This window comes from Erythranthe guttata, chromosome 10, assembly GCF_056151865.1.
Source record: "Erythranthe guttata isolate IM_541 chromosome 10, IM_541, whole genome shotgun sequence".
Classification (NCBI taxonomy): domain Eukaryota; kingdom Viridiplantae; phylum Streptophyta; class Magnoliopsida; order Lamiales; family Phrymaceae; genus Erythranthe; species Erythranthe guttata.
This window is the reverse complement of record NC_142542.1, coordinates 5,502,587-5,530,522: the sequence shown is the minus strand read 5'-3', so window position 1 is coordinate 5,530,522 and position 27,936 is coordinate 5,502,587. Positions and strand designations below refer to the sequence as shown.

The 27,936-nt window shown below is 36.4% G+C and overlaps 5 protein-coding genes across 7 annotated transcripts; 1 reads left to right on the top strand and 4 right to left on the bottom strand.

Annotated features, from left to right (window-relative positions):
- Positions 1 to 146: 146 nt before the first annotated feature.
- On the bottom strand, positions 147 to 1,255 carry LOC148767355 (uncharacterized). The gene has a single exon (XM_088824207.1). It carries the CDS (start codon positions 1,253 to 1,255, stop codon positions 404 to 406), a length of 852 nt encoding a protein of 283 aa, XP_088680333.1. The 3' UTR covers positions 147 to 403.
- LOC105970957 (hypothetical protein) lies at positions 147 to 7,376 on the bottom strand. 2 transcript variants are annotated; one of them, XM_088824209.1, is made up of 6 exons: positions 6,843 to 7,370; positions 4,970 to 5,852; positions 4,710 to 4,868; positions 2,115 to 2,216; positions 1,923 to 2,007; positions 147 to 1,271 (listed from the first exon to the last, which is right to left on the bottom strand). In XM_088824209.1, the coding sequence occupies exons 1-2, from the start codon at positions 7,088 to 7,090 to the stop codon at positions 5,396 to 5,398; spliced, it is 705 nt and encodes a 234-aa protein (XP_088680335.1). In that variant the 5' UTR covers positions 7,091 to 7,370; the 3' UTR covers positions 147 to 1,271; positions 1,923 to 2,007; positions 2,115 to 2,216; positions 4,710 to 4,868; positions 4,970 to 5,395. The 2 variants fall into 2 exon arrangements, with proteins under 2 accessions (XP_088680335.1, XP_088680334.1); XM_088824208.1 differs by having other exon boundaries at positions 4,710 to 5,852; positions 6,843 to 7,376.
- A 2,171-nt stretch (positions 7,377 to 9,547) lies between these two features.
- Positions 9,548 to 14,469, top strand: LOC105970978 (tubulin-tyrosine ligase). Its single transcript, XM_012995820.2, has 15 exons — positions 9,548 to 9,977; positions 10,163 to 10,408; positions 10,506 to 10,630; positions 10,740 to 10,956; positions 11,097 to 11,222; positions 11,297 to 11,553; positions 11,681 to 11,788; positions 11,995 to 12,136; positions 12,223 to 12,388; positions 12,634 to 12,791; positions 12,901 to 13,224; positions 13,348 to 13,422; positions 13,589 to 13,658; positions 13,766 to 13,923; positions 14,013 to 14,469. The coding sequence occupies exons 1-15, from the start codon at positions 9,699 to 9,701 to the stop codon at positions 14,160 to 14,162; spliced, it is 2,601 nt and encodes an 866-aa protein (XP_012851274.1). The 5' UTR covers positions 9,548 to 9,698; the 3' UTR covers positions 14,163 to 14,469.
- Positions 14,470 to 14,609: 140 nt separating this feature from the next.
- FIP1 (FRIGIDA interacting protein 1) lies at positions 14,610 to 21,550 on the bottom strand. 2 transcript variants are annotated; one of them, XM_012995840.2, is made up of 14 exons: positions 21,170 to 21,550; positions 20,425 to 20,512; positions 20,230 to 20,338; positions 19,367 to 19,416; positions 18,831 to 18,897; positions 17,927 to 17,999; positions 17,116 to 17,171; positions 16,914 to 17,010; positions 16,380 to 16,464; positions 16,057 to 16,119; positions 15,633 to 15,692; positions 15,346 to 15,438; positions 15,026 to 15,088; positions 14,610 to 14,928 (listed from the first exon to the last, which is right to left on the bottom strand). In XM_012995840.2, the coding sequence occupies exons 1-14, from the start codon at positions 21,223 to 21,225 to the stop codon at positions 14,809 to 14,811; spliced, it is 1,080 nt and encodes a 359-aa protein (XP_012851294.1). In that variant the 5' UTR covers positions 21,226 to 21,550; the 3' UTR covers positions 14,610 to 14,808. The 2 variants fall into 2 exon arrangements, with proteins under 2 accessions (XP_012851294.1, XP_088680236.1); XM_088824110.1 differs by having other exon boundaries at positions 20,230 to 20,334; positions 20,421 to 20,512; positions 21,170 to 21,380.
- A 707-nt stretch (positions 21,551 to 22,257) lies between these two features.
- Positions 22,258 to 24,811, bottom strand: LOC105971000 (vanillin synthase, chloroplastic). Its single transcript, XM_012995847.2, has 8 exons — positions 24,531 to 24,811; positions 24,305 to 24,426; positions 23,701 to 23,816; positions 23,475 to 23,548; positions 23,136 to 23,400; positions 22,910 to 23,041; positions 22,688 to 22,823; positions 22,258 to 22,565 (listed from the first exon to the last, which is right to left on the bottom strand). Exons 1-8 carry the CDS (start codon positions 24,725 to 24,727, stop codon positions 22,528 to 22,530), a joined length of 1,080 nt encoding a protein of 359 aa, XP_012851301.2. The 5' UTR covers positions 24,728 to 24,811; the 3' UTR covers positions 22,258 to 22,527.
- Positions 24,812 to 27,936: the final 3,125 nt, after the last annotated feature.

The following is a 27,936-nucleotide window of genomic DNA, read 5'->3' as shown; positions in this document are numbered from 1 at the left end:
GCTATATTTACACTACTGCTCAAGAATGGCAATAAACATGAGAAATTAAAAATAAAAAATAAAATAAATAAATAAAAGAATTCTCAAGAAATTTAGCAGTTTATAATGCAGTTATAATGCTGGGAAATTAGCAAATTCATAAAGGATTAAACCAAAGAAGCTACACTTCATTAACCGATTAACCGACTGAAGACAAATTTACCATCACAAAACAGCTTTAGTAACCGACTCTAAACACAACCGAAAAGCAAGAAATACTGAAAATAAACAAACAAGGAAACTTCGACCTCGACACCACTACGACACATTAAAACCTGAAAAAACGGAAAAACTAACCGACAACAGCATGCACGCACACACAAGACATTCAGAGACGACACGTTAAACGACATCAAACGACAATCTACTCATTATTCTTCGGCACGAACTTCCTCATCCAGACATGCTTGCCATTGATGTTGAATTTAGCCTTGCTCGCACCACTGAGAATCGACCTGATGAACGAAGCTCTGAAAAAGACAATCTTAGCATACAGAGCCTGCTCATTTCGCCCCACCTCCTGCATATGCAACGACTCGATACAGTTCCCGAGCAGCATCGTGAAGAACTGCCTCACTTCGGTTTCTGTCACAGGGTACCCCTTGGAGAAGGTGACAAACATGGTCCTGTCGTTCGGGCGGCCCCTACCTCGAGAAGGACCAGGATCGTCCGAACCGATCCTCATGCTAAAGAAGCTGTGGGCTAGTGAGTCATCCACAGCAGCTGGAGGCGGAGGCGGAGGCGGTGCATGCATCTGCACATGGCTCGGAGATGGTGCCGCCACCTGTCTATGAGCCTGCATGATATCAGAAAGTGAAGGCACACAGACTCTGCTTACCAAGATTTGGATTTCTTCGAAAGCGGTAAACCGTTTTTCGAAGAAAAACTGGAGAGAGATATCCCTCTCCACGAGGCTCTGTGTGAGAGGGATTTCGCTTGCTTCGGATATGAATGGGAACTGGACGTTCAGACATTTGAGGCATGTGACTGCCTCGTCAGCGAGTTCGTTGACTAGGAATGGAGGAAGGGAGAGTGTTTTGGATATGAAATTCGAGAACCCTCCTCCGCGCTCCAACCACATCCACAGAGCTAGGATGTAGAGGGACTCTACGGGGTTGCGTGCGAGATCCCTTGTGAGAATGAGGTACACTGTTCGGTCGATCCTGTGGAAAAGTTTGAACTCATCCAGTGTCACTGTGTATCGTGTGCTTTCCATTGGGAGATGCTAGAATCTGACAGCACAAACTTTTTTTAAGAAATCGTAACTGCAAATGAAAATTTAAATATACCAATGGTGGAGAAGATATGACTGTATGAAGAAACCAAAAAAAAGCATGCTGTATTTGGTAGAGTTCGAGTATTTTGAATTACCCATGGAAGCGCTTCAAATTGTATCAGAAAACCAAATAAAATAAAATTAGCAAAAAATGGTTACAGGATTAAAAGATATACTTAAATGTGCAAGTTGATGTGTGTGTGTGTGTGTGTGTGTGTGTGAGAGAGAGAGAGAGAGAGAGAGAGAGAGAGAGAGAGAGAGAGAGAGAGAGAGAGAGAGAGAGAGAGAGACATAAATGTGCGAGTGTGTGTGTGTGTGAGAGAGAGAGAGAAATTTAACAGAGGAAGAGCTTTATTGATTAGAAATTCAATCCTGCCATGAGTAAAGATGCATGCAATTGATGCACACATATAAAATCAGAACAGTTTTTGCAAAAAAACTCAGTTGGAAGACATTCATGAAACTCACTGGAAGAAAAATCTCCATGGCTGGCTTTATACCAGAAATTCTCAAAACCACAAAAACAATGTATTTGCGAGTAAAATCAAATTCTAAAAATAAGATATGCAGCACAATTCATCAACACACAATGGATGAAAGAATAAACCTGAAGGAGAATAGCTAGGTGTATCCTTGTGTGTAGAATCGCTTCCTGCAAGCAAACTCTACAACCCAACCCCCGTTTATATAACCTGTTGAGAGATGCTTGCAGTGTAAATGTGAGGATGGGGTCATAAAGTTGTTCTTATCACAGTAATATAAAAAAAACAAAGCAATAATTACGATTAGGTGGATTCACCTCAGAGGAGAAATCATCTTTGGTAGGTAGTAATTAATGTTACAATTGGTATTACAGCAATAAGCCCAGGAAAACATGCGTGGATTTTGCTTTTCAGCCCGCCTGCGCACAGACAAATATACACATGTCACATATCAAGGAAAGGCGATGAAATCAAAGAATTCAACATTTCACCTAAATGTCCAGAATTTAAGCGATTACAGGAATACCACTTTACAATAAGTTGAGAGGTTATAACAATCTCAACTTTGACCATACAGTATGGTCTCCTTTCCCCCATACACGGCAACCTAAAGACAATAAATCATTTCACATTTGGTTTTGTTGTGAAGTTCTAGCAATCCAGTGTGTAATTTGTAAATATAAAAATAATCTATATTCAGATGAGAGTACACATGAGAGGGATTAATCATAATATGTTTCAATGTATATACATATATACGACACATAAATGATCGACGTTTCTCGTGGAATAATTTTTTTTCCATTTCTTTAACCAATTAGTTCTCAACCTTTTCTACCGACAAACCGACTCGTCGGGGAAAAAAAAAAAAGAAAAGAAGTTACGGAGGCCTTTATCAGACGACGTTGAAGCATATAAGATTCCAAAATATTCATTTTTTCTATATTTCCTACAAAGAGTAGTTTAAAGAAAAAACTATTTCCTGTTTAGGGTTAGTAATTGCGGAACGACAACATAAAGACACATCATGAGTCATGATTAGGGTTTAAAATGCAGGGCAATATGCTCACTCTGTTCATTAATGTCATAGTTCCATTATGAGAACTCTATCGTGAAGCTAGATATGCGGTTTAGTCGTACTTCCTTATATTTTGAATTGTACGAAACATGACATCAATGTGTTTGGATTTCAATGTAAACGAATGGAACTGTTTTGTCGTATATGCAATATAACAGTGAAGGGAGGTTTCAGATTACGACATAGAATGCCGAATATTAGTAACTTTTTTAATACTCGAACCGACATTCTGTCGAGCACACATGTTAGCTTGTTCTCACACAAGTGAGTATCAACAATTCTGTCTTACTTCAGTCCATATAGATACTTATGTTACGTCATCAGTTTGAAGCTGTCTGCTATTAATTCTCAACGTGTGATTTAAAAGAAAAACCGTAAATAACAATGTCGTGCTGCAGTTATTCCAAGCAATTCATGCAAAAAGGGAAGTATGACTAAACAGTTTGATATAATGCATATACGACAAAACAGTACCATCTGTTTACATTAAAATCGAAACACGTTAATGTCATATGAGGAGGTATGATTATACGGTTCAAATGATATACTAACGACATAGTAGCTTCATTTAACTTATAACCAAAACTTATACACCCTATATATGTTCATATGATTTAAAAGAAAACCCACAAACGACAACGAAGTGTTGCATTTATTCTGTACAATTTGTTCGCAACGGTCAAATTGTTTCATAGGTTTTGACGTTATGCATATACGACAAAACAGTTCCATTCTTTACATTGAAATCCAACACAATGATGTCATATTCCGTACATTTCAAAATATAAGGAAGTACGACTGTACGGTTGACATTATATATATATATATATATATATATATATATATATATATATATATATATATATATATATATATATATATATATATTTATATATATATATACACACACACACACTATCATAAATGACAACCTAGTGATGCAGTTATTCCGTACAATTCGTGCATAAAGAAAAGTATGCCTCAAGCAGTTTGATATAATGCATGGCATGTACGACAAACAGTTCAATTCTTTTACACTGAAATCCAAACACATCGATATCATATTCCGTACTTCCGTACAATTCAAAATACAAGTATGACTATACGGTCCACGTGATATACCAACAAGATTGTAGCTTCATTTAACTTGTAACCAAAAACTATACACACTACACACACACACACACACACACACACATATATATAGATACACATATATATATACCCATATATATATATATATATATATATATATATATATATATATATATATATATATATATATATATATATATATATACATGGCATTGCACAAATAAAAATATATATCTATAAGATCTTAGACTTATAAATTATTTGTAATAACTTATAATCTTAGCCAAACACCCTCTTGCATCAAGTCTGATGACGCTAAACAGTTATATGTTGTGCTAACAACAGATTACGATGTTCTAAAGGTCGTTAATAAATACGGTACTAAAGTTATTAAAGAACCTACTAATTATTTTCCTTTTTTTCTTTTTTGAAAAACATGATTGTATGGACTTGAATATATATAAATATAAATATATACGTTCTCATTTGTTTTGAATCATCAATTTAAAATATGTATTTATCATTAATTAGAAAAATGTATTCATCACCATGCATCACACGGGTATAGTACTAGTGCATTAAATTAACGTGGTTTCATTTCCTACCAGCATAATATCCGACAATTGCGATAAGACATCACCAAAATGTTCAGAATATTAAAGATGAACCAATAGACTATTTAAGCCGACCACAGCACAGGAATTGAATGCTTGTCAAAAGCGAGCTGTGTAAAGAATACCTTAAGGAAGGTGTCGACTGGCAATATAAGATTACGACTCGACCATTTCATTCCATGCCCTTTCATATCTTTATTGATGGAAACCAGTCCTACAGTCTAGCAGCCATTTGCATCCCTTAAAGCCAGCCAATTCTGGAAGCTACCAGCATATATCTGAAGCTGGTTAAGATATTGAAATCAACAAGAAAAAAGAGAGGGGAGATATCAAAGCAACAAACAGATGAGAAGATTAAGACGTTATAATTATAGTGAATGCCAACCTTTCACATTCACTAACACATAAGAATTTAAAAATGGTTCCACCACTCTTCAGCTCATGAATCATCATAATCAAAAGTACCTTCAGGGGCTTCTTCATTACAGAAAGCCTAATCTCTCCATATTGAAACAATTCAGGTCATTGACATAGCAGCTAAATAAATATTGTGCATCTGTGCGACTTTTTTGTAATTCTGTTTAGATCTAAATGTAAACAGAGTCAAAAAGAAAGATTAATTGTATATTTCAGAAAATACACTCGAAATGTGAGGGAACATGTGATGCCTAAACTAAAACTACGGGAGCAGCAAGAAGCATGAGCACAAAGCAACAAGATAGTACAAATGTCTCCACCTCCATGAACATCTATCACAATTTACATTCATAGGGTGACACACTGCAAATGAAAGATAAGTTACATTATTGTTTTATTCGTCACTGTTATTAGCAGCTACAGCAGCACCTTGCAGATCAGAGAAGGAGAAAGATCTCCACGAAGGGAAGTTATCAGCAGCAGGTGACGAGGATAGGCCACTTTTTGGAGCTCTTCTTGCATGTGGTGGCAGAGGAGGAAGGCTGCAACCAGGTGATGACGAATATGTGTTCGAGGTCTCCCCAGAATTGCTCTCGGAATAGTTCATGTTCGGTGCAAGAGTCAGCATACTTCGAGAATTGCTAGGTCTTTTTGATATCCCACCACTGCCACTCCTTGAAATGCTACTACGATTCTTTTCCCAAAAGTTGTTAAAAGCCAGTAAGTTCTTACGTTTCCTAGTGTATGCATTTTCTGGTTTAGTAATGTCCTGAACGGAGAAGCATGATGCAGCATCGGATAGGCTGGTAAATGATTTAGATTTACCGCAGTAGAACTTCGATATGCTTTTTCTGAAATAAATTTCACAAATAATATCAGAACAGAGGTATTATCTCAGAAATGTGCAACAAAAAATGAACGGCAACTTAAAAGTAAGAAAGCTCCATGTCACTATAGAGCCGGCATAATAACCTAGAGGATGACACTAACGCACATACATATCCAACATTCAGAATGACAAACATAGATAAAAAAGAAACAGCATGATACAATACACAGGAAAAAAAACAAATGAATTAACTCCCGGCATCCATTTTGAAACAATAACACTCATATGAATGCTAATTTTAGAACCTAGATGTCAGAAACTTTGATTACTTGAAACATGGGTGAAGAAAATGAAGTAAATCGAGTAAAGCCCGTACAACACTACCCAGTCTCAAAGAGGTAAGGCAATACAGTTTTCATTACTCAGAATAGGATAATAACAACAAGATTAGTGTCGACTGATCGATTTATCATTTATCTGTAACTCAAGAAAGAAAATAAAGGAATGGTAATGATACAACAAGTTCATTAACAACGAAGTAGTACAATCCACCCAAATTGTGGAAACAAGGAGCTAGACGTATAAATAAAAAATCTAACTGAAGAAATTGTTAAAGAAAGTCAAACATTCTGAAATAGTGAAATACCATCCCCACATCAAGTGTTTTTTTTAAATGAACAATGCATTAGATGTTTCCATTGACCCCAAAAAAAATTCGTACGCAATCCAAAATAATGTCTTTCAATGAAACACCCTCAAATGAAAAAGGAAACCAAACAATGCAGCAATCTTATAATTTGCTTCCTAAGTGAAAAAACATATCCTAAAAGCTTGCAATAAATACCCAATGTCCCTCAATAACAAAAAAAAATCCAAAGCCCTAAACCACAAAAAGTCTCGCTACAGCTAAATTATACAACAATCAGTAAACATAATACTAACTCAAAACCCTAGGATTTAATTTTAAAAAAAAAACTGACGATTAAACAAAATAAAACTCAAATTAACGTACTTCACAGGCAAAACTTCCTCCAGAGAATCCAAATTGTCCAGCGGTCCTCCTTTATATTCACTCAGCACCTCCTCTTCATCACTGCCGCCGTCTTCCATACGCTCGTCGCTGTTCTTTCCGATTGAAGACGAGGAAGACGACGACAGAGTTCCGCTCCTACTCTCCTCTTCCTCCTCCTCCGTCTCCGGCGATCTCCGATCGGAGGCTGATAACTCCGGCGAGTCATACGGCATCGAAACACACGCCATACTGCGGTGAACTGACCCTATCCCTTCGATCCGGCAACCACCGCCCCGAGTTGTTCCTTCTCGAACGCTATCGACTTCTCCGGTACACTGTTATCGAGAAACTTCTTCCTATAGATAGATAGATACAAATACTGTGTGTGTGTGTACGTATAGGCGGAGAGAGAGAATGAGAGTCAAATAAATGAAACGAGAGAGAAGAAAACTGATCGTGAAAGGCCTTATCTTTATCCAGACAAAAGCAGTACTATTTTCCAAATTGGATAATTAAACAATAATATCCTTTTTCTTTTTTTTTCAAATATTTTATGTTAAATATGAGGGAGGAGTGCTTCGCTGTTGTAAGGTGTACTGTAACTGAATAGTAGTAGGGTTTCAAAGGGATATCAATTCTAGATGCTACACCAGATGAAATATTTCGACAGGCCCGATTTTGGGTCCAATTTTATAGACGGGCCCGGTTTTCATTTTCTATATAGACGGTCGTATTTCGGGTTAGATGCTCACAATAAGAAACATACATATTAGGTAATTTTGTACTTTAAGTTAATCATATATTATGCATCACATTTTGTTTTGCAAAAATTATATATAAGTGTATTATAGTATAATATAATTTAATAAAGTTTACTTAATATTCAGGTATAGCATAGCACAAGATTGTCTGGATATTCGTTTTATTTTTCTCAATTTTGGAATATTCCTGTTCAACTGTTGGACAAAGGTGAGTGGGGATAATTTGACCAGAAGATTTAAAGAATGGAAAATGGTCCTTGTGGTGTTTATATATAAATTTTTGAGCCCTACTAGTGTAAATTATTTATAGAATAAAATAATTTTATATTAAAAAATATATATAGAAATAATATATATAGAAAGAAAAGGATTAGACACTAGGACTTTGTTTTGTTAGCAAATGGACTATAAAAATAATTAATTGACTAGTACGTTATAATTCTCATAACATGGCCCAAACCATGTGGCCCAATCTTTTTTTTTTTTTAAGGACAAGACCAATTCAAAGGTTCCAAAATACCTCGTTACCTAATTAAGTTGATGTTTTAGCTAGTATATCATTTTTGGCTCTACAGTTCGGTCTTTAATATTATATTTTAGATACTGCATTCATTCATGTAAGCGAAATTCATTTAAGTTCCGCTTACAGTTAACTCTCCATCTGCTATAAAATGTCTAAAATCTCCTTCACTTTATATTAGAATTACAACTACAACTGTATCAGAATGTCCCTCACAACGTGTTTCAATATTCTCCCCCACCCCCCCAGACATTTTTGGAAAAATGAATCCGACAACATTTTCGGACCTCATCAACTTTATATGTGTATCAGTTTGTTTCGAAAAAACCGAAACGAGAAAAGACATGAAGATTCAGGAAGAAAGAAAGAGGATAAGGAGGAAACTCAAGCTCAACTCATAAATGGAGATTTTCACTTTTCTTTATATTCGTTCGTTTAATACATATATGTCGAATTTTCTGTAATCTTTCGACACTTATATATTAAATTAAATATCGACATATGTGTGTCGAAATTCGACATTACATGCGTCGAATTGTTCATAGAATTCACCGTCGTTATTTTCCCACTTATTCGACATTCATGCGCCAATTTTTTGCTTAAAATGATTATAATTTTAGTATTTAGGGTATTGTGTAAAGGAATTACTCTACTTCTATGGTATTGGATTTAGATTGGTCAATATTGGTAAGATGGCGGATATATGCAAGGCCATTTTTTTATTAGTTCAAATCCATATAAAGGGATATATTAACTCAAGCCCATATATTAATTTAATTTTATTACATCAAGACGAAACATGACGAATATATCCCCATCCACAAATAATACTCAAATACAAACAAACCTTATTTTTAATTTGTTCAAGACCAAAAATTCAAAAAAAAAAAAAAAAAAAAAAAAAAAAACTCACGACTGTCGCCGCCAGACCGTCGCGACGCCGACCAGCGAGACTTCCACCGCACTGTCGACGACCAGTGACCCACCCACCGCACCACCACCAACAAGCAAGTCCTTTTTACTAAACTTTTGTTTGTAAATTCGAAAACATTAATTGGGCATCGATTCTTGATAAATATGCGTGGGTGAACATTAATCTATGCTTATTTCTTGTTGGGTTGCAATGCTTTAGTCGATTTTGAAAAAAAAAAATTTGAGATTGAAATTGGTTTTATTGTGTGTTTTCGTTGGTTTCTCAAATCGGTTTATCCAGACCGATTTTGTACACGAAAATCGGCGTTGTAATGTCGATTATTAAGTAAAAAATCGGTTTTTTGGAAACCGATTTTTGCTTTTGAATTTCATTAAGGGTAAATTAGTATTTTTATGTTAGATGTCTTGAACTAATAAAAAAATGGGCTTGCATATATCCGCCGCCCATTTGTAATTTGGTAATAGCCATTTTTTGTCTTGCAAATAGCCCCACATTTAATTTTTTCCCCATCTTTTCGTCCCTACGTTTATCAGTTAATTATATCTTAACCCTCTTTCTAAAACCCCTCCAGCCTCCGTTCCATTCTCACCCAAAACCCTGAGCTTTCAATCGCACAACAGCAGCACCAATTCACATGCAAAATGCCCGCCGCCGTCGCCGGAATTGAGAAATTCGAGGACTTCGCGAAGGTCCACGGCGTCCTTCTGGCGGCGTCGGGGCTCCCGCAGGCACTGCACCGCAAGCTCTTCCAGAAGCTTTATTCAGAGACTTTCGACGGCGGCAATCATTTCCAGGTGGAATCCGTGGAGGACGGCAGGCAGAGGAGGCTCGTGCTCACGGCGGATTCGCTCGGTAAAGATTCTGACGTCTTTCTGGTGGACCATGCCTGGACTTTTCGCCTTTCCGATGCTTACAAGCAGGTATAAACCAACATAATGTCTGCTACTTCTCTCATTTATTATTTTTTTTTATTCTGATCAAGCGAAATGTGTGGGGAAGGGATAAAGCGCAATTTGTATTGCTTGAAGAGAGACTTTCTTATGTTTTTGATTGTGTTGTTTGGTAGAAATGTACATGTTTGATGAGAGTTTGGGTAATATTTCAGTTGCAGGAGGTTCCGGGATTGGCAGAAAGGATGGCTTCATTAATGTGTGTTGATATCGATTCGAATTCAGAGGCTGAGGAGCCAGATGGCAGTGATGATGCTAAACTAAGTGCCGTGGAAATAGTTGAGAGAGAATACTGCAAAGTTAAAGAAGAAGGCATTGATTCTGAGCTGTGGTTGGAGCTTGAGGATCTTGAAATTGATGATGATATGCTAGTTTCTCTTGATCTACCTAGTAAATTTCCCGTAAGTATCTATCGCTTGGGACTAGGTTTCAAAATGATAGTGAACTCGTATTTTTTTGCTTTTGATTGATCATTTGTTGTTCCTGTTAATGCAACAGCACTTGCTGGCACTAAGCCTCCGTGGCAACAAGCTCACGAACTCGGAAATTGTGGCAAATGTGGTAGCTCAGTTTAAATCTCTTAAAGCTCTATGGCTGAACTATAATCCTATACTGAAAGCTGGGTGAGTCTTGATATTCTTGAAACGCTGTTGCTAGTATAAGTATATGATCATATGCTTTAATTTTTTCTAGGATTGAGGGCTTTTAACAGATATTCTTTTTCATTTCCAGTGATATTGATTTGGAAGATTCGTTTCTGAAAAACTGCCCTGAACTAGAAATCTACAATTCACGTTTAACCCCCAAGTATGGTGAATGGGCCTTAGGATTCTGTGGAGGATTATATGAGAAAGACAATCCCGGAGGTTCCTATCAGACTGAACAACTACTGCAGAGCGTGATATCTCTTGACCTTTCGAATAGGTGTGTTCGCAATCTTATCACTAAGGTCAGTCTTTCTCTGAAATCCAAATTTCTGTTCTGTACTCTTAGCTTCCAACTTTATTTCTTTACAGTTCATATAATATTATAATATATAAATTGACGATTTAGTCTCTTATTCATTTTGTAATTGGTGCCTTTTTCCAGGCCTTTTCTCCTCTTGAAATGCCTGTTCTGTCATACTTGAATCTCCACGGGAATCCACTAAATGAAACCTCAGTTGATGAACTGCTAAAATATCTCAGAGGATTTATCAACTTGACTTCGCTAGAGGTAACTTGTCAGATAAAAGCTATTTAAGTTTCTCAATAAAATTGCAGTTATGTTGATTTTGAGCATTAAAATAGGTGGATATTCCTGGGCCTCTTGGAGACAATGCTGTTGATATTATTGAAGCTATGCCTACTCTATCACTATTGAATGGAGTTAGTACTTCCAAAATCTTGGAATCTGGGAAGAGCATCGTTGATTCAATGTTAAAACCTCGTTTCATTGAGTTGAATGATGGAGAATCTCTCACCGATCGGGTTATTAATGCTATGTGGTTGCACTTGATGACATACCGGCTTGCAGATGAAGAGAAAATAGATGAAACTTCTGTTTGGTAAGCATTCAGTTCTTATTGCTCAAGTGGCTATGTTGATTAGGTGTTATGAAATATTCATATGTGGATTAAAAAATATTTGTTTGATTACAATAACCCAAAAAATGAATAATAATTGCCTTTTCAGGTATGTGATGGATGAACTGGGTTCAGCTTTACGTCACAGTGATGAGTCCAATTTCAGAGTTTCGCCTTTCCTCTATATGCCCGAGGGTAATCTGGAGTCAGCTGTGAGGTTCTTTCATTCAACCATACCTTGTATTGCTTCTTCTTTTTTATGTTGAGAGTATCTTTATAATCTGCTTTATGAGTTTGCTCTAAATCTCTATGTCAAAACCATTGATTATAATGTGGCCCGCTTTCAGTAATCGTTATTTTTTAGTTCATTTACACAATTTGTCTATTTTGTAAAAAGTAACTTGATTGAGTAAATATTTTCAGCTACTCAATCCTTTGGCCTACGAAAAATGTCCAAAAAGGTGAGGAGTGCACTCGGGATTACCTCTCTGGCATCAGCGAGGAGAGACAACGTTCTGCTAGGCTTACTGCCTGGTTTCATACACCACGAGACTATTTTATTAGAGTATGTTCTTCTGATTGAGTTTATTTTAGCGTGGTCAACCCATGCTTTAGAACACTTCATTTAAAGTTCAATTGTTGTTTCCACAGGAGTATGAAAAGTACATCACAAAATTAAACTTGGCCAAATTTTCTCCACTGCCGGTGCTGCCATCTGCAACCAATAGTCTGCTTCATAGTGATAGGAGTGTATTACATGTTTACGCTGATATACCTCAAGTAGAGGAACTTTTGACACGTCCAGAATTTGTGATCAGTATGTTATTACTACTATGCTATTTCATTCACCTCGAATTTTAAATGGAACTGCGTTTATTCTCATATTCAAGTCCAATCTTTTCCTCCCGAATTTCTTTGTGGAAACATCTGTCCCACACAGAGTACATGAGGTTTCTTTGAGTGACCTTTTCTTGCTCAATATCATGTTCATTGCATTTTAGGATGCAACTTTAAGTTTCTTGTTTTCGGGAACTTATTCTTTTCCAACTGCTCCCTCCACAGCAACTGAACCGAAGAATGCAGATATAGTATGGACTAGTGAGCAAGTCGACGAGGAGATGAAGAAGGCAGTTGGACTGAATGATCAGCAATACGTAAATCAATTTCCTTTCGAGGCTTGTATTGTTATGAAACATCACTTGGCAGAAACTGTTCAAAAGGTTCTTCACTTGCTAATGTTATACATAATTAATTAATTAATAAATAGCCAACTGCTGTATTAGTATCAGAGAACCAGGTTTAGAGATTCAACCCCTTTTTTTGTAACAGGCTCATGGTACTCCTGAGTGGCTCCAGCCGACATATAATCTTGAAACACACCTAACTCAACTTGTAGGAGATTATCACACACGTGAAAGGGATGGTGCTGACAACTTGTGGATCTTAAAACCATGGAACATGGCCAGGACTATTGATACTACTGTTACTCAAAATTTATCAGCTATCATTCGTCTCATGGAGACTGGTCCAAAGATATGTCAGAAGTATATTGAACACCCTGCCCTATTTAGAGGAAAAAAGTTTGATCTCCGTTACATTGTTCTCGTTCGGAGCATGAACCCATTAGAGATATTTCTTACCGATGTATTCTGGGTATGCTCATTTTTTTTTCATTATTATGCGCGAATAAATGTTAAAACCTTGAGGAAGGTTAATTTTCTGAAATTCTAGTTCCTTATAGATATTGAGATTGTATTTCCATCTTTTTTTTTTCAGGTTAGGTTGGCAAACAACACTTACTCTTTGGAGCAGCACAGTTTGTTTGAATACGAGACACATTTCACAGTTATGGTATGTAGATCTGCTATTTATTACCTTATGGTTTCAATATAACTCATTTCTATTGTTAGTTTTGATGTCACCTAGTTGTAAAGGTGATTGTAATCCAGATAAAGATCACCGCTCAATAAGTACTAGCTTTCTCATAGATACGTCTTTTTCCGTGTATATTCTTCAGAATTACAGGGGAAAATTGAATCACATGCAAACGCCGGAGTTTGTGAAAGAATTCGAACAAGAACATCACGGTACTGAATGCTTCCTAATTCCAAATCATTCGCTTACCTTAAAAGTTCTATCTTGTAATGGTTTGGTTGTTATTTTACTCATATTACGCCCATGCTTAATGTTGCAGTTCAATGGTCGGATATCCATCAGAGAATTAAAAAAATGATCAGATCTGTTTTTGAGTCGGCTGCTGTAGTGCATCCAAAAATGCATAGTCCGACATCTAGAGCCATGTATGGCATTGATGTCATGCTCGACGAACAATATAAGCCTAAATTGTTGGAGGTGTGAAACAAAAGTTGTATACAAATTTTGAATTAACTCTCGAAATAGTTCCGTCTTCACATGCTTATATATATATATTTTTTTGGTAGGTGACGTACTGCCCCGACTGTACTCGGGCATGCAAATATGATATGGAAGCCGTTACAGGTGGAGGTGGCGTTGTGAGAGGGAAAGACTTCTACAACTATGTGTTTGGATGTCTCTTCTTAAACGAGACTACTCATGTCTCTCCATTGTAATGGAACTTTAGTTTAAGGTTAGTTGTGATGATCGATTTCCCCGCATTTTACTGGAGAAGAAACTGTTTCGCACAGACAGCTCCATGTGCGATAGCGACAGAACATCTTATCGAATTTACTTTGGGTTTTTATTGATCTACTTATCACTCAAGGAAAAAAAAAACAGCAGCTTCTTAGAAATGAGAACAATGTAGAGAATGTATTGTAATGTGTGTGTGTGTGTGTGTGTGTGTGTGTGTGTGTGTGTGTGTGTTTTGTAACAGGCTCATGGTTATCATATTTTTAATTCTATCTTTTTTGTTAAAAATATTATTTTTAATTTATTCTATTTTAGTTAAATGTATTAGATATTATTAATTTCTAAAAATTCTATTAAAAAAAAAGTCGTGGGGACCATTAAGTCAACTTATTTCTTTGGTTTGACTAAAAAAAGATTTTTTTAAAAAATTAGAAAAACAAAACCCCAGCAGATAGAATAGATGTGAAGGACGGCTCACAATTCGGTTCATGCACGCTTTTTTTGACATCCATTTTTACCTATACTCTTCTACAGCAAGAATAAAAGAAATAAAGAATGGAAATTCATAATCAAGTGAATCTCACAAGCCAAAGGAAAAGACATACAAATTTGGTAGCGAGAATGGAATTAATGGTCCAACCGCTGATTTGGCTCGATTGGTTCTTGCGTTGTTCGAGACTTTAATGTTGTAACTCTCTTCTGCAGTTCCAAATTTGTCAAGCGTTCGGACTCCAATGCCCGCTCCAGCTTTTCGTTTGACCGGGAAAATTAGTCAGCATAATCATACGTGGGAGAGGCATATATAGTTTTTAAATATTGAAGCTAGAAAAGTGTTCATACTTACCTTAGCTGCTCTGGTGCTCCACTCCCCTAATATAGCTCTAAGCCTTTCGTTCTCCTCGACATACTGTTCCATCATTAGCAATTGCGAGTCAAGGATCGACATAACATTTTTTTATCGTAAAGCGATGAGATGCCTTTGAATAAAATTGGTTCTTTGTCTTGATGCGATTATGTCAGAATTATACTAAATGTAGCCATTGAAGTAAGATGGATACAAGATTACTCTATGTTCTCAAAAGTCATTAAACCTGTCTTTTGTTTTCCCTTCTTATAAGTTAGCTATTGGTGGACAGAGCACAAATGTAATCGGCCAGTAACTACCTGATTGTTAGTATTGCGCAGACGTTGACTTTCCAAGTCCCGCTCGGCAATCAGGGATCGAGCAAGTCTTAGTTCAGACTGCAACTGGTTCATCTGCCAAAAAATAAATAATATTAGCATTGCCGGAAAAGACTGAAGGCGGAAAAGATGCATAAATAAGTTGAGACTCATTCAACGAACGACCTGAGAGTCTAAAGCAACAAAACACAATACATCAACTTTGATTCTTGAGGTACTACTTGAATCATTTTTATGATCACCTGCCATAATAAGAGAGCAGGTATTACCTCTGCTGAAAGTGTGCGCAATTCTTGGTCACGAGCTGCTAATAAATGCGCAAGATCAACCTACAAAATCCAATAAAATCTGCAATTATGATATTTTTCAAATCTACAATTATTTCATCACGAATCTGTAGCAAAGCACGCAGGTCATAGGACAGCTACGGATGCTGAACTTCATAAAATACTCACATCCTACCGTAGGTATTTAATGACATTTAGAATTTTCCCCAACACATATTCCCAAAATCCGTTGTCTATATAGCTCAAAAGTACTTAACAAAATCGGATTTTAATTTTATTTCAAGCAAGAAGGTACATCACGTGCCATACAAAAAATATATTCATCAAGTAGATTTTACTTTTATTTCGAGCAAGGTACATAACACGTGCCATACACAAAATCTGTCTATCAAAGGACGATCATCACCTGAGGCGTGCTCCCGTCATCAGATCTCTCGTATTTGCTTAAGCATTCCTGCAACCTAAGAATCTACAAGGAATACACAATGATTAGAAACCATAGAAAGAAAGAATGTCCTAATTATTGGTTGTGCAAAGCTCCGCATCAAGATTGAACGAAAATAACGCACTTGGGGGCTCACATGGAAACCCTTGAGCGAACAAAATACTAACATCCTAGCCAAATGAACCAGCAGAATTTGCATCTTACAAGCCACTACGTTCTACATGAGAAACCAAGCACGGGAGCTTTCTACCAAAACTTATTGCACAATTTTAATAGCAATTTACCTCCTCACTTAGAAAATGAAGGTTTTCTCTCTGATATTGCAACAAAGCCATCTGCTGATCAGATAGCCGTCCACCATCATGGTACCTATCACAAAAGACAGATTTAATCAACTCTACAAAAGGAAAACAGAAAGAAAGAAAACCACTGCAGGGGTTCAGTTTTCGAAGTGCTACAGTTATCAATCATAAAAATCAACAGTAATAGCAGTACTACTCCTGTTGTGTCTCTAACACCATAGGTCCAAGTAATTTTATGGTGCGTAAAGGCAAGATTTGGATATTATAAAATATTGACTTCCTGAACATGATTCTTCTTTCAAACTTCCAAAAGTGATCTAGTAAGAAAAAGTACTGAGTAGCTTCCTAAAACTCTCTCCAAAACAAGGCATATTTTATTAGAAAAAACATGGTATAAGATATCGAACTAGTTATTTGCATAGACATCACACTTACATTTCTGATAATATAATGAGCTTATAACATTTTTCTGTAACAGTAGTCTGTAATGTGCAAAGTACAAGTACGTTTTTCTACCTCAATCCTTCTAAAGAACTTGACTGTTGCAGTGGAGAGTAGAGTGAGTTCAAAACATCAGGCTGGGACTCTAATGAATTGTACTGGTGCACATAACCTGCAGATACCAGCTTTAAACTTTTCATAAGTACTCCAAATTTTGAACAATTTTCTAGGATAATGTAGTATTCAGTTCCACAACATAATCACCAACCAAACTCACCGATATAGACACTCATAAAAAAACCGGCACATATTGCTTCAACCAGCATAATGATTCTGCAGAAATTGACAGGCAAATCACAAAATCATCACAATCATAGCCACCTCAGGTAATGATCAAACAAAAACTTTGAACAGTAAGTTAAAACTAAATAGACAGCTCATAGACATTCTTAAACAAATTTGAGATCGAAGATAAAACAATTTAACCTATGGCATTTATTTGCTTAATCACAACATGAAACAAGTAATATAGCGCACAAGAAAACTAAAAAATACTTTTGAAGCAGTTTCATATAAGGACATGAACCCAACGGATTTTTGACTCGGAATGCTCCATTCACTTTATCAGACTCTTGACTGCAGGAGTCTAAGCTTAACTACCATTTGTATTGCAGAAACATGATGGGCATGAGTGTAAAATTCGCAGAAGTTCTTTTAAAAATTACATTTAAGAATGTTTTGACTGTGTTGAATTATGTAAAAGAAGGCAGAGTCGTCAACAAATTCTGCATAGAAAACTCTGCACAAATTTGACATGAAGTTTATATATCTTTGGAACTTAAGACTGACACAACATTATCAGTTTCTACCCATTGATCTCCGAATAAAAATGTACGTAGAGTGGCAGATGATTTATCCAAAACTAAAGTAACAGATTACTTGTACGGATACAAAAGATTTTCTTTTAGTGTACGGCGGGGAAAACTCTGTAGAACTAGATCACTAGGATAAATAATGCTCCATTGGTCAAGCTATGCCAATTCTTGCACTGTATATATCAATCAAGTTTAGAATTTGAGTAAGTTGACCTGAGAAGCATAGAAATCGACAGAATACTGATATGGGGTTTCCAGGCCATGACAAGTAGCATTGCAGCGGTTCCTGCAGTAAAGTAAGTCAGATAATCTTAATTCACTGAATTCCATAAACTTTTGAGTCTCTAGAAAAAAGTTAAAAACACAAGCAGAAAGCAAGAACAGAGTTAGCAAGAGGCAACTTGAAACTTTAAAACCATGGATCTAGCATGATATTGGATGCAAAACATAGTAGACTAATATGAAAATGGACAATGATAACTTTAATAGCATACCATCCAGATCTACACACTACTCAACTGTGGAAAGCCATTCCAAACAACATCTCAGTTCTATGAATAGGATACCGAGATAGACCTTAGTCAACCAGAATCAAGATACTTTCTATAAGGTCAAAACAAATGTAATGGACCAATCACAAAACTAAGGGGTCTATTAGAACCTTCCATCTTCGGAGAAAAGCTAGTAATTGAGTTCACAAAAAGGTCTCCATAAAAAATAAAACAAAATACAAGCTCTCCGAAAAATTATACTAAATCAACCATTATAAAACCAAACATTCTCATAACAAAAACTAAAGATAGTTTCAATTCTTGTTAGAAGGCGAACATGTCTAGGAAGGGCAAACGAACTTAAAAGCGTTATTAATGTCAAGAATTAAAGAGGAATTCTGCAGAGAGAGATTAGTTCCAATATTATTTACACAGACAAGCATGAAATTTACAAGATTCCTCTTGAATACTATAAGGACATATTCCAAAAAGGAGTATTAATATTAGGATGCAAAATAACCAATGAAAATATTGGTCACCTGGTACTCTTTAATATCAACTTTAAGATGATTGAGTGAAAATTTAGTAATCTATGTGAACATCCACGAGCAGGGAAAAATGCATACCATATCCAATAGTAGCAAAAGGTAGACGAATTATATGCTTCAATTTTTGGCTGAAACCATAATAGCCCTACAAAATCAATAAGTGCATATCATGTTTACAGCATAAATCTAGAAAATGATGAACACAGTAAGTCAGAAACATGCAGATTGAAAGATAGTAATTGGTTTTCCTCGCTAAGCCCTGACAATACTTCACATCCTGATGTTTAAACTAATTGGCAGACTTCAACTATTTACTTTGCAGGTGCCTTAATACCACAGACAGCTCACTTTAGTTTCATACAGTTCTTAAAACATGAAATCTGGCTTCAATAAAAACAAAAGGATATCCGTGGTACTAGGATAATAACATAAATTCCCTCCTATCATATATTCCTTTTGTTATCCCCACAGTACTTTAGGCGAAAAACAATTTAACTTTAGCTAACATAAATAGATTAACAAAGACTCCTTGACAGCTACGAGGACAATAACATAATCCATCGAGAGCTACGAGGATAATAACATAATCCATTGAAAAGATGGTAACTAAATACCTGAAGGCGTATTTTCTGGACTTGGTAAACCAGATATTGTTGAAATATACCTGTAAGTGTGAGAAACTATCTTTAAGAAAAATAACATTTCATGAAATTCCAGATGGCAACACATAAAAGAGTAATACATAGTTCTATCTATATGTGTTCACCAATGTTAAGTGTAATGGGTTCAAGGATCATATAAAAATTAGAGTCCTTCTAAATTCAAAAGAATATACAAATTGCTATCAGAGTTCTATATAAATTGATACTAGTTTGTTCCAGGAAATACAACACCATTGTGTATACACATAACCATTTTCAACCAACGCTCCTTCTATGATACTTAAACTCAAGCAAACCAACTCATCGCACATAGAATTTTCATTAAGCCATAATCTATTTTTGTCAAAACAATTTAGGTTAGAGTTACGTAATGTCAAAAAATTGCAGTTCATGCATCTTAAAGTAAAATAATGTGGACAATTTTTTACCAAGGAACAAACAAGGGTAGACTATTTATTATTAAAAATAATAATAGAATCGCGACGAACAACTATTGGGGTGGGGTAGGTGATGCAATGGGAAAAAAATGGACGTAATTTCAAATTGAGTGTTAGTTTAAAGGAGCAAAATCAAATCAACCCTCGAAATCTTGAAATTATATTCATCATCTACGCGAAAATATAAACCCGAAACAAAAATACAGCAGTATGCAAATTAATAAACATAACAACACAATGGATTTATTAAGATATATCTGCACAAAAGTCTCACCCAAGGTCACACACAATTACAATTTAAACAAATACATAGGTCCAGACTCAAATAAAGAAAGAATGTGGAAGATGCAACAAAGATTAAAAAGTTTCATAAAGGACCTGTGGCAACCAAAAGAATAACATCAGAGCTACAGAGTAGCAGAACATGTAATTCTTGAAAGGAATGAAGTATCCATGTAGCTCCCACAGCTAAAACAGCATAACCTGCCTAGAGTTGAATAAAAATCAGCTTTCATCAAATTATACTGCTATCATAATCATGCCCAAATGATGCAATTAAGAAAGAAAACTTGCCAATAAAAGACAATAAAGGACACTCCCGATGACCCTTGTTCGCTTCCGATGACCAAACAAAGGAGCCTCTTGCAGTATGTCAAGGAACCTACACAGCAGTTCACAAATCATGATAAGAAACGGAGACTAAACACTGATTCACTGTGCCATAAAATAGGAGAGACTTTTCCTGCCCTTCCAAAGGATATTTCTACATACGGTTGTGCACAAGGTAAACAAACTAGAGTAAAAAACAAAAGTTCGAGATAAATGAGCATGACATGATCTAACAGTATACATCAAGTTCCCCAAAAACTTCGACATTTCGAGAACTCTTGGCTTTCTGAGATGTAAAGCATTTTTTAGGAACTTGACATTTTTTTCTGCAACGAGTTGAAATTTTAGTAGATTTTTCAATGTATCACTACAACTGAACTAAATTTAGTTGAGGTTAGATTTTCTTAAACAAGCACCACTTGCTGCCCATAGTTAGATAGATACATACATATATCTAGGAAAGCACAATTATCATTTGTATACTATAATTCAACAAAAAATCCTATAAACGCTTGAGAAACATCAATTTCCAGGTAAAACAGCAACATATTCTCGACAGGATCCAATTAAGGTACAATTCATCAACTCAACTCCAGCAAACTAAACGAATCCAGTGCGGAAAACAAAAATCACAGAATATTAACACGAAATTGCAATATAAAACACACAATTCCGCGAATATACGACCGCTGAAGAGAGCAATACTTACAGGTTGGTTTCATCTGGAGATGCACCGAACGAAGAATTGTGCCGGTCAGTTGACATATATGAACGAGAGATTTCCTTTCCCGACTTGTTTATCTAAAATTCATGGTTTTCGCCACCGGCGCTTCGTCTGGATTTGAAGCTCAATTTCTCTGTGATACAGTTCTGTTTGCGGTTTTCCCTCTTACAAACAGTGATTAGCGAATGTCAAAATTGAGTTAATTTTGGAAATATTTCATTTTATATCTTTAATCAAAAAATAATTTGGATTTCAATCACAATGGATTACCGAGTACGTAAAATATAAAATATTCTTTTATCACTTTTTCATTTATTAAAAAAAAAAATAAAAAAAAATAGTAGTAGTCAGTGGTCACACTCAGACAATTAACTTGGTAGTCGTGATCATCAAAAGGAGAAAAAAGATTTTATCTCTGAAATAATATAAATTATAATTAAAATCATTTCTCAATTTATGGATATTATGATAACAAAAAATAATGTTTAGATCAACCTTCCGGTGAACACGGTTAACGGGGTGGGGTCCCTTTGAGAGGTCTTCGACTCGGAAGCGGTCTCCGAGAGCTCATGCCGATCCACAAAAAGAGAGAATTTGAACTGAGGCCGGAGTTAGCACTGTGACCAATCATTAACTGCACTTGTCGGGGCAATAAATATGCTTGCCACGGCACCGAGATTCCCAATTTGGGAGGGCTATCCGAGCGCGACATGCTCGGCAACTAATGATGGCATATTCCTTGTTGGGCTGGCACGCTCGTCTCGTTGGGCTATCGTGGTCTGGGGATTTCGTCTTATTGGGCTATTTTGTAGGAGGTATTTTAAGGCCTGGATCAACTATTAATAGTAGATCTAATTTAAGAAACTTGTCATTTTACTAACCGATCGATAAATAAAGAGATAATATGTCCCGTAATGGTGGTCTAATTGGTGGAATAAAATAGCGCAGTGTTATTTTTCGAGTTCGAACTATCTTGACAACACTTGTAAATCAGAAAATCTAACCCGGGTCAGATATAGGGAATTTCATCAACTTTCGAATATCAAAATGTTCGTTGAAAATTATAATGCACGTGCATAATATTCGTTTTATTTTCATATTCTGTTTTCCAGTAAATAACACCACACATATAAATCATAATAAGCTAATTTACAATTTTTTAAAGGTGTACCATGCACAGTATATATATACACCTTTTAAATAAAACTTGAATATAAACATGCTTCTTGCAGAGATAATCCTGTACAGTACAATTGGTGCCTTTGGAACTCGAAAGATGGGGCTTCTCGCCAGTTATTAATTCCTCGTAAAGACTCTTTTATCTTCTTCAAGATAATCGAGACCTATGCAACTACAGGGTACGATGCACATGTCGAAACACCTGTAAGATCGATCATACACCATAAGTTTACAACCAGATAATTATTTTTAATTTGTCGACACTGAACAAAAAAAATTACCGAATTTTGTAATGATTAGTTGTTAAATATAAATAAAACTCACCACACATGTTCTTGCCCATCTCCATTTTGAAGTACCCACTGTCACCCCAATCAGCTCCCCACGAATTCTTGATCAGCCAATACGGTACTCCGTTTTCCACTCCATAACCAACAGCAAGAACAGCATGATTTACATCCTGCAAAAATGGTAACGGATCGTATTGTGAGTTAGTGGGCCCACACTTCATCGACCTTTAGTAATATAATATGTCGAAAAATTTACCATTGGAGAGCTTCCACAAGTAGTGCTGGTGTAGACCCCACTTTTGTACGCTCGGAATCCACTAACCACCTCAAAAGCCACACTCACCGGCCGAGCAAATGCTACCGCATGCTTAAGTTCATCTTCAGCACCCTATACTTGATTTCATTAAAACATGTCAGAAAATACGAACAATGTTATAATAAGCTAAATTAGAACCAAAATAAAATCTGTCAAAGAATCTTACCATGGTGATATTGACAGAGTCAAGTACTCGCACACCAACATTCTCAGACGAATATTTGCATTCACCGTTCTTTGCAGTATACGGATATGCATCCTCTGTATCGAGCCCGCCGTTAAATTTGATGTATTCGTAGGCTTGTGAGGGCAAGCCACCGTGGCAGCCAAAGTTGTTGAAAGCTCCAGCACAATCAACGAGCTGCTGTTCAGACAGAGAAATACCCTTACCAAATGCTTGTGCGTAAGCTGCTTCTAATGCTCCAGTTGTGCTGTAAAAACATCACATACATTAAACATGATCTTGATCTCCACTAAGAAACGAAAAAAATCGATCTCTGATTACCTGAATGTCCAGCAAGATCCACAATGACCTTGATTTTTCACCGGGCTCACAATATCGGTTTCCCTCCAGTCTTTCTGCAATCATCCAAAGTCAAATTGCTAGTAGTGAAATGGAACAATATTTTGGCTCGTTAAATCCTAAGAGCGGATTATCGATTAAATGGAAAATAAACTGTAGAAAACAAGCTTTGACATACTAAGCAGCAAAAAATAAATAAAACGAGTACCGATTTTGGAAGGGCGACATCGGTGAGTTTATGATTGCCCTTAGTGGTAGCAGAGCAATTTTGAGCGGCACCTAACATATGCTTACGAAACTCCTCCCATGTCATGTCAGTGAACTCTGTTTTTTATTTTTTTAATTTATACGACCAATTGTCAATAAACGAAGAGGAAATTGGTATTGAAAGACGACCTATACATAGATTTGATGTTTCTACATTGGTCGGGAGATCCATAACTTATTCGAATGCAGCACGATATAGAAGAAAAATCGACTCTGCTACTATGCATGTAATATAAATGCACAACTAAAATCAAGAATACTTGCAAAAATGGAGCAGCAAAGTAAATCAAGAAGTCAAGTATCGAGCAGCCGATTCAGCTAAAATATCGACAGTTCGACACATATGCACAAACTGAACAGTTTCAAGTGGCATGGTTGATCTAACATGAAACCTCAGAAAGTCAAACCACAGACAAAAGTGTGTGATGGATCATGGAATACTAGGTATAGGCTATAGCTACTAACACGAATGAGTACAATATTGCACCAAAACCCTCACAGTAATAGATGATTGAAGAAGAAATATTTTTGAAGGGTGAATTTACCATTAACTCCCATAGTGTAGGAGAGTCCTTTTTTGTTATGAGATCTGATCATCCTCAAATTCTCCGAGAAGATTCCGAATCTCCTCTGTATCTCCTCTGCATCCTCGTAGCTTTTCCGATACCTTTTTTTTTTCAGAGAAAATATAAATAAATAATTCAGTCGGACCAAGTAAAATAAGAAAATGGAATATCCGAAATTGGGGAAAAGGAAGCAGAAATAAATGACCTGTGAGCAAATCGGGCGAAGGAGAAGGCGCGTCGCGAGTTGCCGACGATTTTCAGAACGGAAGTTTCGAGCGCGTGCAGACCGTCGACGACTTGCCTGATCGGATTATCATCTTCGGCGAGGATTTCCGATCCGGCTCGTGCTCCGGCGACGCAGGCAATCAGAACCCCGACGAGCAGCAGAAAAAATCGAGCCATTATTTATTTATTTTTTAATTTTTTTCTCCGACGAAAACCAATCAGTGATCAGCACAGAAGAGATGGCTAGTATAATTGCAGAGATGGGAATATTTTTTTTTTATTATTATTATTATTATTATATAGCCGTTGGAGTCGGGGTGGGACCCAGAGGCAACAGGTTGCTGCCGTCAGATAGTTTTGTGGGCCCCGCATTTATGTAACAGACGATGCCGATTGGTTGAGGCGGTGACGTGGAGCTGTTTTTTCTGTTATTTCTCATTTTCTTTCCCTTTCACTTCACCCAGTTTTTATTTATTTATTTTATTTCTACAGAAATAATTTGAATTTTTTTTTTTTTTTTTTTTTTTAAATATTTATCTCCCACAATTTATTCAAATTAAAATTCTTGCATGTTGGTAATAAAATAACATTGGAAAAAGTCTATTATTCTATGATTTATTGTTGGACTGTAACATAACTAAAGAATTTATTTGGTGATGGTTGAAGCCAAGAGAGCTTCATACAAATACTCAACTGTAATTCTGCTTCTCGTATGACAAATTACAAATATAAATAAAATTATTTATTCGATGATGAAACACGTTGTTTTTCTTTATGTGTTTTTAACTTTCTTATTTTTCTAACTAAATTTTAGTTATGGAACAAGTAAGTGCTTAGTGGGTTAAGTATAGGGCTTAGTGGGTTAAGTATATGGCTTAGTGGGCTAAGTAGTGCTTAAGTGGGTTTAATTGTGAATATTATTCTAACTCCTTAAACTAACCCACTAACCCACTAACCCATGTTCTTGAGTGCTCTTGTGGTTGGTTTTCTTGCAGATCATGGGCTGAGTAGTGGATGCTTGGAATGCCTATAAATACCGACTTCAATACTCAAGGAAGATTGATCGATTCTACGAAATAAAAACCAAGGGCTGAAGAGAATACACGAGTGTTTTAGTTAGGTTTTAGAATCGATTGTTTGTACTCTTCGTGAGTACATTCTTTACGTACTCCTTATGAGTACATTCTTTACGTACTTCTCATAAGTACATTCTTTGTAGTCTAGATTGTTTAGTATATATGTTTCTAGACTTGGTTGTAAGAATGATCAAGATAGTGATTCATTCATAAGTTATTTACGTACTCCTCACGAGTACATCTTTGAAATCTAGAATTTTTAATATTTTTCTTTTAGTATCTAGATTTGATTGTAAGAATGATCTTGAAAAAGATTCATTCGTAAGGAAGAAGTTTTCGCACCTCTTCTGTTTGTATTCTTGGAATACTGATTTTAATATATATTTTTCTGTCCTGTAAAGGACAAGTTCACAAGTCTTTACTTGTGAACGTGTTTAATTCTGAGTATTGTTCTTTTATCTTTATATTTCCGCTGCATGTTTGTTCAAGTGTCATAACACTTAAGACAACACCTCTGTATTAAACGAATTCGGGACCATAAATTCTTTCAATTGGCATCAAGAGCCAACACTTGACGTATACTAAGTGTTTGTTCCTATTTTTCTTTTTCAGAAACGAATTCGTGATGGATACTCAGATGACTGCTTCTATGCGACCTCCTGTACTCGACGGCACAAACTACACCTACTGGAAAGTCAAGATGAGGGCGTACATCAAAGCCATTGATGAGAGAGCCTGGAGATCTATCCTTACTGGATGGAAGCCACCAACGATGACAGATGCGGATGGGGATGTTTCTCCAACACCAGAATTACGGTGGACATCAGATGATCTAGCAAATGCCAATCAAAACTCAAAGGCATTAAATGCAATCTTTAATTCAGTAGATTTAACAATGTTTAAATTGATTTCAGTGTGCACTTCTGCGAAGGATGCATGGGAAGTTCTTCAGCTACATTGTGAGGGATCAGATAGTGTCAGAAGAACCAAGCTCAGATTACTCTCTTCCAAATTTGAGAGACTGAGAATGGAGGAAACTGAAACAATTTCTCAGTACAATGAGAAGTTGATTGATTTGGCTAATGAATTTCAATCCTTAGGTGGTCCTTTGAGCAACGAGACACTAGTGAATAAGGTATTGAGAACTCTTCCAGGAAGGTTCAGCATGACGGTTACTGCTATTGAGGAGGCTAAAGATACATCATCTCTACGGCTGGACGAATTAATTGGAAGTCTCAAGTCCAGAGAGATGAACTTCGAAGATCAAAGAAAGGAGAAAGGAAAGGCTATCTCAAATGCACTCCAGGCAGAATTAGAGAAGGAAGATGTTGCTCCGGAATATGATGATGATGCAGAAGAATGCCTCGACAATGTGGCATTTCAGATTCAGAAATTCAATAGGGCGTACGGACGAAGTGGAATCAAGCCCAGGCAGTTATTTTCAGAAGGGTCTCCACAAAATCGACAAACTCAGCCCCGGAACAGATCTATTCCACAGAGAACATTTCCTCAAACACCTTCTCAAAACAATTTAAAAAATTCTTCTTTTATTCGTTCAAATTCTGAACCACCTAACTTGGATCATATTAAATGCAGGGCATGTTCAGGATTTGGACATTATGCTAATGAATGTGCAAATACCTTGAGAAGAAGAGGAATGAGTCTGATTTGTGCAGTCAGTGATGAGGAGGAAGAGCAACCTGAACAGACAGATGAACAACAATCCTCTAAACAAGCTCTTTCTGTCAGATATCTCACTGGAAGTGCCTCTGAAACAGAATCACAAGGAGTTCCTCTGGATGCTGCAACACTTTCTGAAACACTTTCAGTAACTGAAATTTCAGAGTTTAACACTGATCATTATACATGTTTAAACTCTATTTCTTTGAATGCAGCAGAATCCAGTAATGAAGCAGTTAGTGATGATGAAGAAATGTGTAAGAAGCTGATCAGCAACTTGGAGAAGAAGACTCAAGCTCTAGATGCAGCCAACAAGGAAAATTCTTCCCTTAAAGAAACAATCACACATTTGGAGGTTGGAATCACCAAGAAGGATCTTGAACTGGCAAAGGTGAAAGATGAACTCAAAAAGGCAACCCTAGCAATCAAGAGGATGAACACTGGCACAACTAAACTCGAAGAGATTGTGTCAATGGAAAAGCACTACAAACATGAAGGGCTAGGGTTCAAAAAGCAAATGAAGCCAGTTAAGAAGAAAGAAATTGTCTTTGTAAAAGAAAAGGGTGCAAACAGAAAGGATTGCAGGAAGTCCACAGTCACCACTCCAGATTCCAGAATAAGAGGTTATGT

What these genes read in the sequence shown, in the direction of transcription:
- LOC105970978 (XM_012995820.2), top strand. Translation starts at nt 9,699, where the DNA reads ATGCCCGCCGCCGTCGCCGGAATTGAGAAATTCGAGGACTTCGCGAAG. An exon ending in ACGTCCAGAATTTGTGATCA is followed by an intron (nt 12,389 to 12,633) that starts GTATGTTATTAC and finishes CTCCCTCCACAG; the next exon opens with CAACTGAACCGAAGAATGCA. An exon ending in ATTCGAACAAGAACATCACG is followed by an intron (nt 13,659 to 13,765) that starts GTACTGAATGCT and finishes TTAATGTTGCAG; the next exon opens with TTCAATGGTCGGATATCCAT.
- LOC105971000 (XM_012995847.2), bottom strand. Translation starts at nt 24,727, where the DNA reads ATGGCTCGATTTTTTCTGCTGCTCGTCGGGGTTCTGATTGCCTGCGTC. An exon ending in TTCGCCCGATTTGCTCACAG is followed by an intron (nt 24,427 to 24,530) that starts GTCATTTATTTC and finishes GAAAAAAAAAAG; the next exon opens with GTATCGGAAAAGCTACGAGG. An exon ending in CTACACTATGGGAGTTAATG is followed by an intron (nt 23,817 to 24,304) that starts GTAAATTCACCC and finishes AATAAAAAACAG; the next exon opens with AGTTCACTGACATGACATGG.
- LOC105970957 (XM_088824208.1), bottom strand. Translation starts at nt 7,090, where the DNA reads ATGGCGTGTGTTTCGATGCCGTATGACTCGCCGGAGTTATCAGCCTCC. An exon ending in GAGGAAGTTTTGCCTGTGAA is followed by an intron (nt 5,853 to 6,842) that starts GTACGTTAATTT and finishes AATTTATTTCAG; the next exon opens with AAAAAGCATATCGAAGTTCT.
- FIP1 (XM_012995840.2), bottom strand. Translation starts at nt 21,225, where the DNA reads ATGTCAACTGACCGGCACAATTCTTCGTTCGGTGCATCTCCAGATGAA. An exon ending in TATTCTTTTGGTTGCCACAG is followed by an intron (nt 19,417 to 20,229) that starts GTCCTTTATGAA and finishes TCACACTTACAG; the next exon opens with GTATATTTCAACAATATCTG. An exon ending in TGCGCACACTTTCAGCAGAG is followed by an intron (nt 15,439 to 15,632) that starts GTAATACCTGCT and finishes ATTTTTTGGCAG; the next exon opens with ATGAACCAGTTGCAGTCTGA.
- LOC148767355 (XM_088824207.1), bottom strand. Translation starts at nt 1,255, where the DNA reads ATGGAAAGCACACGATACACAGTGACACTGGATGAGTTCAAACTTTTC.